The 8,482-nt window shown below is 43.5% G+C and overlaps 1 protein-coding gene across 1 annotated transcript; it reads right to left on the minus strand.

The window, feature by feature from the left end:
• Window positions 1-2,908: 2,908 nt before the first annotated feature.
• vcpkmt (valosin containing protein lysine (K) methyltransferase) lies at window positions 2,909-5,061 on the minus strand. The gene is made up of 6 exons (XM_029730145.1): window positions 4,764-5,061; window positions 4,379-4,492; window positions 4,118-4,190; window positions 3,791-3,910; window positions 3,465-3,636; window positions 2,909-3,173 (listed from the first exon to the last, which is right to left on the minus strand). The coding sequence occupies exons 1-5, from the start codon at window positions 5,021-5,023 to the stop codon at window positions 3,532-3,534; spliced, it is 672 nt and encodes a 223-aa protein (XP_029586005.1). The 5' UTR covers window positions 5,024-5,061; the 3' UTR covers window positions 2,909-3,173; window positions 3,465-3,531.
• Window positions 5,062-8,482: the final 3,421 nt, after the last annotated feature.

The following is an 8,482-nucleotide window of genomic DNA, read 5'->3' on the forward strand; positions in this document are numbered from 1 at the left end:
TCTAGGTTGGACTACTGCAATGCTCTACTTTCCGGCTACCCAGATAAAGCACCAAAACTTCAGTTAGTGCTAAATACGGCTGCTAGAATCCTGACTAGAACCAAAAAAATGTGATCATATTACTCCAGTGCTAGCCTCCCTACACTGGCTTCCAGTTAAGGCAAGGGCTGATTTCAAGGTTTTACTGCTAACCTACAAAGCATTACATGGGCTTGCTCCTACCTATCTTTCCGATTTGGTCCTGCCGTACTTACCTACACGTACGCTACGGTCACAAGACGCAGGCCTCCTAATTGTCCCTAGAATTTCTAAGCAAACAGCTGGAGACAGGGCTTTCTCCTATAGAGCTCCATTTTTATGGAATAGTCTGCCTACCCATGTGAGAGATGCAGACTCAGTCTCAACCTTTAAGTCTTTACTGAAGACTCATCTCTTCAGTGGGTCCTATGATTGAGTGTAGTCTGGCCCAGGAGTGTAAAGGTGAACGGAAAGGCTCTGGAGCAACGAACCGCCCTTGCTGTCTCTGCCTGGCCGGTTCCCCTCTCTCCACTGGGATTCTCTGCCTCTAACCCTATTACAGGGGCTGAGTCACTGGCTTATTGGTGTTCTTCCATGCCGTCCCTAGGAGGGGTGCGTCACTTGAGTGGGTTGAGTCACTGACGTGGTCTTCCTGTCTGGGTTGGCGCCCCCCCTTGGGTTGTGCCGTGGTGGAGATCTTTGTGGGCTATACTTGGCCTTGTCTCATGATGGTAAGTTGGTGGTTGAAGACATCCCTCTAGTGGTGTGGGGGCTGTGCTTTGGCAAAGTGGGTGGGGTTATATCCTTCCTGTTTGGCCCTGTCTGGGGGTATCGTCGGATGGGGCCACAGTGTCTCCTGACCCCTCCTGTCTCAGCCTCCAGTATTTATGCTGCAGTAGTTTGTGTCGGGGGGCTAGGGTCAGTCTGTTAAATCTGGAGTATTTGTCCTGTCTTATCCGGTGTCCTGTGTGAATTTAAGTATGCTCTCTCTAATTCTCTCTTTCTCTCTCTCGGAGGACCTGAGCCCTAGGACCATGCCTCAGGACTACCTGGCCTGATGACTGCTTGCTGTCCCCAGTCCACCTGGCCGTGCTGCTGCTCCAGTTTCAACTGTTCTGCCTGCGGCTATGGAACCCTGACCTGTTCACCGGACGTGCTACCTGTCCCAGACCTGCTGTTTTCAACTCTCTAGAGACAGCAGGAGCGGTAGAGATACTCTCAATGATCGGCTATGAAAAGCCAACTGACATTTACTCTGGAGGTGCTGACTTGTTGCCCTCTTGACAACTGTGATTATTATTATTTGACCATGCTGGTCATTTATGAACATTTGAACATCTTGGCCATGTTCTGTTATAATCTCCACCCAGCACAGCCAGAAGAGGACTGGCCACCCCTCATAACCTGGTTCCTCTCTAGGTGTCTTCCTAGCCACCGTGCTTCTACACCTGCATTGCTTGCTGTTTGGGGTTTTAGGCTGGGTTTCTGTACAGCACTTTGAGATTGATATAAATACATTTGATTTGACATGCAGACCACTGTAAGGTCCCTCTGTAAAGCAATGAATTTCGAACAGATTCAACCACAAAGACCAGGAGGTTTTTCAATGCCTCGCAAAGAAGGGAACCTATTGATAGACGGGTAAACATTTTAAAAGCAGACATTGAATATTCCTTTGAGCATGGTGAAATGATTAATTACATTTTGGATAGTATATCAATACACCCAGTCACCGTAAAGATAGACGTCCTTCCTAACTCAGTTGCCGGAGAGGAAGGAAAACAGCCCTCACCACGAGGCCATTGGTGACTTTAAAAATTAAGAGTTTAATGGCTGTGACAGGAGAAAACTGAGGATGAATCAACAACATTATAGTTACTCCACAATAGTAATCTAATTGACAGTGTGAAAAGAAGGAAGCCTGTACAGAAAAATGGCTGCATCATGTTATGGGTATGCTTGTAATCGGCAAGGACTAGGGAGTTTTTTAGGATAAAAGAAACAGAACAGAGCCAAGCACAGGCAAAATCCTAGAGAAAAACCTGGTTGTCTGCTTTCCAACAGACACTGGGAGACTAATTCACCTTTCAGCAGGACAATAACCTAAACCAAAGACCAAATATACACTGGAGTTGCTTACCAAAACGTCATTGAATGTTCCCGAGTGGCCTCGTTAGTTTTAAATCAGTTTTTTTTTTAAATTGATGGCAAGACTTGAAAATGGCTGTCCTGCAATGATCCAACTTGACAGAGCTTAAATGTGTGTATGCAAATATTGTACAATCCAGGTGTGCAAAGGTCTTAGAGACTTATCCAGAAAGACTCACAGCTGTAATCACTGCCAAAGGTGATTCTAGCATGTATTGATTCAGGGCTGTGAATACTTATGTAAATTAAATTTACAATAAATGTTAATGTTTCTACAAACATGTTTTCACTTTGTCATTATGGGATAGTGTGTGGGGACTGGTGAGAAAAATGTTTTAAATTTAGGCTGTAACTACAAAATGTGGAATAAGTCAAGGGGTATGAATACTTTCTTTAGACTATATCTACACACTAGCACTCTGCTGCTGAACATGATATACACTGAGTATACAAAACATTAAGAACGCCTGCTCTTTCCATGACAGACTGACCAGGATGTTACTTGTTAAATCAGTGTAGATGAAGGGGAGGAGACAGGTTAAAGAATACTTAAGCATTGAGAAATGGATTGTGTATGTGTGCCATTCAGATGGTGAATGGGCAACACAAAATATTTAAGTACCAGGTGAACCGGTGTGTCAAGAACTGCAACGCTCCTGGATTTTCATGCTCAACAATTTCCTGTGTATTAAGAGTGGTCCACCACCCAAAGGACATCCAGCCAACTTGACACAACTTAGTATAGTCTGTGTATTTGACATACTTTAATTAGCTAAAATTATATTTCATGAACTTTTATTAAAAATGAACTTAATCGTTCCAACAGTTAAATACTGCAATGAGAAAAACATGTTCTGAAGGAGAATGTTTTCTTTTCCTTTTCAAAGGTAGATCCAGCGAAATTACATTGCCACGTTCAGCACCACATATATTGCAATAAGCAAGGTGCAATAATTTGCTCACACAGTCACACACAGTATCTGCACATGTGTATGAGTTTGCGTCTCGCTGTATGGGACCAAAACAGCTGAGAAGTTTAGCCACACGCTTCAACACTCTTAGTTGCTGTGGAAATTGATCCACTATGCTGTTTACTTTGTGCACCTAAGTCACATCGTGGAGTCTACCTCTAACTGGGATTTGTTTTAGAATCATGGTGCAATGAATATCACAGTCTGGTAAAACTCATAGTCCGTACTGAGACAACATGGATATATCGATAAAGGATTTTCAACATTAGTGCTCTCCCCTGGGGTCCATTCGATTTAAACTCCCATGAACTGTACATGACATTTCTCCTTAGGAGTGCAATTCAATTATTTGTATACCACAACCCTGACAACCACATATACACAAGACATTCACTCAGACAGCTCTGCGAATGTGAAGGATTCGGATGTCAGGACTGTTATACTCAGGGTCCTGCTTGTTCAAAGGGATCTCCTCAGACTGGAAGTCTTGTAGCAGCAACTGATTGGACAACAGAACAGAGGAACAGCACATCATTGAAGAGGAAGATGGTCCTAAGATCTCCACAGAAGACATGAAAAGTTTACATATAACAGCTAACTACATTATCTTACACAACAGTATATATGATAACAAGAACTGACAGAATTCTCACCTCAAAAAATTGTTTCTCTACTTTGGGGTTGACACCCACTGTGCGTTGCTCATAGCAGCATATGATGGTGGTCTCTGGTCCAACCAGGTGCTTCAGGGTTTCCACCAGTGGCTTCACGGACTAAGTACAACAGACAGTAAAAAAATATATATATTTTTCACCCATGTATTGAACTCAAAGTAACTCATCCCACTATCAATAGTGTTTTATTACTAAATGTGTTGGGCAGTTGTATAGGTGTTCAAGCTATAAAAAGCAAGTCCAACACCCCAAATATTAAAATTGCACAAATTCAGTATCACAACAGTAAATGATAAAGTACAACACCTGTTCATAATAGATGCAGTCCGCCATCAGGATAAAATGTGGGTGTGGTAGAAACTCTGACACATTTTCACCCCTTTAAAAGACAAGAGAATCCCACATTTGAGACATGAACTAGGCTAAATCACATGTCCCATCTATAGAAAAGCCCTGGTTTGCTTACACATTAATAGCCTACTGTGATGACTATGGTTGTTGTTTGCCTTGTCTTAGGAAATACAATCTATATTAACTAACAAGTACTGGGATAAGTACAGTACAGACCATTTTAGTACCTTGGCTTCGATGGATCCACTGCTGACAAGTTCCTGGTTGTCTTGGATATTGACTTGGAGTAGAGACTGCAGGTCCTCGAGGTCTGTCACAGTAACCTGAGCTCTACAGGATAAAAAGAGAGAGGGAGGAAGACTATATGTTCATTATGATTAAAATCATTTCATCAATCAGTTCTGTACCAATGTCATTTCAGACCATTCGATAGGTAGCTAACGCAGCTATGTAATTATTAACAGTTCAGCTAGACAAACGTTAGCGAGCTAACTAATGTTAGATAGTTTAATTTAGTTAGAAGCGAAGCAAATAGTTAGTAAACTATTCATATAGATAAAAGGCTCACAATAACATTTAGTAGCTACTTAACGTTACTCACCCCAAAGATGCTGCCATAAGGCCCACTACTCCTGTTCCTGCTCCTAACTCTAGAATGTTTTTGCTAGCCCACATGTTCACGCCCGAGCAAGGGTCATACAACGGTTTAGTTTCTAAATATTTTGACAGGACGATTGCTGCATCCCACACCACACAACCGACGTCTCCTTTAAAGCACTGTTTGATTTTCAAGACAGATCCGTCGTTTTTCTCAACGTCTCTTGTAAAATAATTATTGTGGTGTAACGTATGCTCCGCCATCTTTTCTTCTTCGATGAGGTTTAACGACGGTTGGCATCCAAAATGTTGCATTACCGCCACCTACTGGAGTGGAATGAATACTTTATTTAACTCCCTTACACATCGCAAAACAAATCTAATCTTCAAAATATAATTTTAAAACAAATAAAAAACACAACAAATACCCTACCATCTAACACTACACTCACAAATAATACATAATAATAATAATAATAAACCAAACTCCCACTTCCTTCTTTCAAATCTCCATATTTTAACATGGCTAATATGAAAACAAGGCTCCCTAAATTCTATCAGCATATCGATTGCGCGACCTGGGCTGGCAAAACCCTGGATCATTGTTATTCTAACTTCCACGACGCATTTTTTATTTATTTATTTATTTCACCTTTATTTAACCAGGTAGGCAAGTTGAGAACAAGTTCTCATTTACAATTGCAACCTGGCCAAGATAAAGCAAAGCAGTTCGACACATACAACAACACAGAGTTACACATGGAGTAAAACAAACTTACAGTCAATAATACAGTAGAAAAATAAGTCTATATACAATGTGAGCAAATGAGGTGAGATAAGGGAGGTAAAGGCAAAAAAGGCCAAAGCAAATACAATATAGCAAGTAAAACACTTGAATGGTAGATTTGTAGAGGAAGAAAGTGCAAAGTAGAAATAGAAATAATGGGGTGCAAAGGAGCAAAATAAATAAATACAGTAGGGGAAGCGGTAGTTGTTTAGGCTAAATTATAGATGGGCTATGTATAGGTGCAGTGATCATATAAGGCCCTCCTCCACCCTCCTTTCAGAAAAGCTGACCACGACTCTATTTTGTTGCTCCCAGCCTATAGACAGAAACTAAAACAGGAAGCACCCGCGCTCAGGTCTGTTCAACGCTGGTTCGACCAATCGGATTCCACGCTTCAAGATTGCTTCGATCACGTGGACTGGGATATGTTCCGCATAGCGTCGAACAACAACATTGATGAATACGCTGATTCGGTGAGCGAGATTATTAGCAAGTGCATCGGTGATGTTGTACCCACAGCGTCTATTAAAGCATTCCCCAACCAGAAACCGTGGATTGATGGCAGCATTCGCGCAAAACTGAAAGCGCAAACCACTGCTTTTAATCATGGCAAAGTGACCGGAAACATGGCCGAATACAAACAGTGTAGCTATTCCCTCAGCAAGGCAATCAAACAAGCTAAGCGACAGTATAGAGCCAAAGTAGAGTCGCAATTCAACGGCTCAGACACGAGAGATATGTGGCACGGTCTACAGTCAATCACAGACTACAAAAGAAAAACCAGCCCCGTCGCGGACCACGATGTCTTGCTCCCAGACAGACTAAACAACTTCTTTGCTCGCTTTGAGGACAATACAGTGCCACTTACACGGCCCGCTACCAAAACCTGCGGGCTCTCCTTCACTGCAGCCAACTTGAGTAAAACATTTAAATGTGTTAACCCTCGCAAGGCTGCAGGCCCAGGCGGCATCCCCAGCCACGTCTTCAGAGCATGCGCAGACCAGCTGGCTGGTGTGTTTACGGAAATATTCAATCAATCCTTATCCCAGTCTGCTGTTCCCACAAGCTTCAAGAAGGCCACCATTGTTCCTGTTCCCAAGAAAGCTAAGGTAACTGAGCTAAATGACTACCGCCCCGTAGCACTCACTTCCATCATCATGAAGTGCTTTGAGAGACTAGTTAAGGACCATATCACCTCCACCCTACCTGACACCCTAGACCCACTCCAATTTGCTTAATGCCCCAATAGGTCCACAGACGACGCAATGACACTGCACACTGCCCTAACCCATCTGGACAAGAGGAATACCTATGTAAGAATGCTGTTCATCGACTACAGCTCAGCATCTAACACCATAGTACCCTCCAAACTCGTCATTAAGCTCAAGACCCTGGGTCTCGACCCCGCCCTGTGCAACTGGGTCCTGGACTTCCTGACGGGCCGCCCCCAGGTGGTGAAGGTAGGTAACAACATCTCCACCCCGCTGATCCTCAACACTGGGGCCCCACAAGGGTGCGTTCTCAGCCCTCTCCTGTACTCCCTGTTCACCCACGACTGTGTGGACATGCACGCCTCCAACTCAATCATCAAGTTTGCAGACGACACTACAGTGGTAGGCATGATTACCAACAACGACGAGACGGCCTACAGGGAGGAGGTGAGGGCCCTCGGAGTGTGGTGTCAGGAAAATAACCTCACACTCAATGTCAACAAAACAAAGGAGATGATCGTGGACTTCAGGAAACAGCAGAGGGAGCAGCCCCCTATCCACATCGACGGGACAGTAGTGGAGAGGGTGGAAAGTTAAGTTCCTCGGCGTACACATCACGGACAAACTGAAATGGTCCACCCACACAGACAGCATGGTGGCTGAAGAAATCGGCTTGTCACCAAAAACACTCACAAATCTTTACAGATACACAATCGAGAGCATCCTGTCGGGCTGTATCACCGCCTGGTACGGCAACTGCTCCACCCATAACCGTAAGGCTCTCCAGAGGGTAGTGAGGTCTGCACAACGCATCACCGGGGGCAAACTACCTGCCCTCCAGGACACCTACACCACCCGATGTCACAGAAAGGCCAAAAAGATCATCAAGGACAACAACCACCCGAGCCACTGCCTGTTCACCCCGTTATCATCCAGAAGGTGAGGTCAGTACAGGTGCATCAAAGCGGGGACCGAGAGACTGAAAAACAGCTTCTATCTCAAGGACATCAGACTGTTAAACAGCCATCACTAACATTGAATGGCTGCTGCCAACATACTGACTCAACTCTAGCCACTTTAATAATGGAAAAATTGATGTAATAAATGTATCACTCGACACTTTAAACAATGCTACTTTATATAATGTTTACATACCCTACATTACTCATCTCATATGTATATACTGTACTCTATACCATCTACTGCATCTTGCCTATGCCGTTCGGCCATCACTCATTCATGTATCTTTATTTACATGTTCTTATTCATTCCTTTACACTTGTGTGTATAAGGTAGTTGTTGTGAAATTGTTAGGTTAGATTACTTGTTAGATATTACTGCATGGTCGGAACTAGAAGCACAAACATTTCGCTACACTCGCATTAACATCTGCTAACCATGTGTATATGACAAATAAAATTAGATTTGATATCTCCCTTCTCAGGCTGGTGATACGGCTTGTGACAATATAGCATGTAATTTCTTCTCCAAGAAATCTTACAGCCCCAGGAACCGCTCCTCCACTTCCACAATGATTTATATCTTCCTGGACCTTCTCTCCACCTTGGCAGTGTCATTTATCACTATCACTATAGCTATAAAGGCCACAAAATCCACCTTCTTCACCTTTAAAATGTCAGGATCCTGCTGGTGAAAGGCAACCCCTGCACCATGCAGTGAAGGCCTATCCACCACCATGGACTCTTCAAGTGCCCCCATTCACAT

This window comes from Salmo trutta, chromosome 33 (assembly GCF_901001165.1).
Source record: "Salmo trutta chromosome 33, fSalTru1.1, whole genome shotgun sequence".
NCBI lineage: Eukaryota > Metazoa > Chordata > Actinopteri > Salmoniformes > Salmonidae > Salmo > Salmo trutta.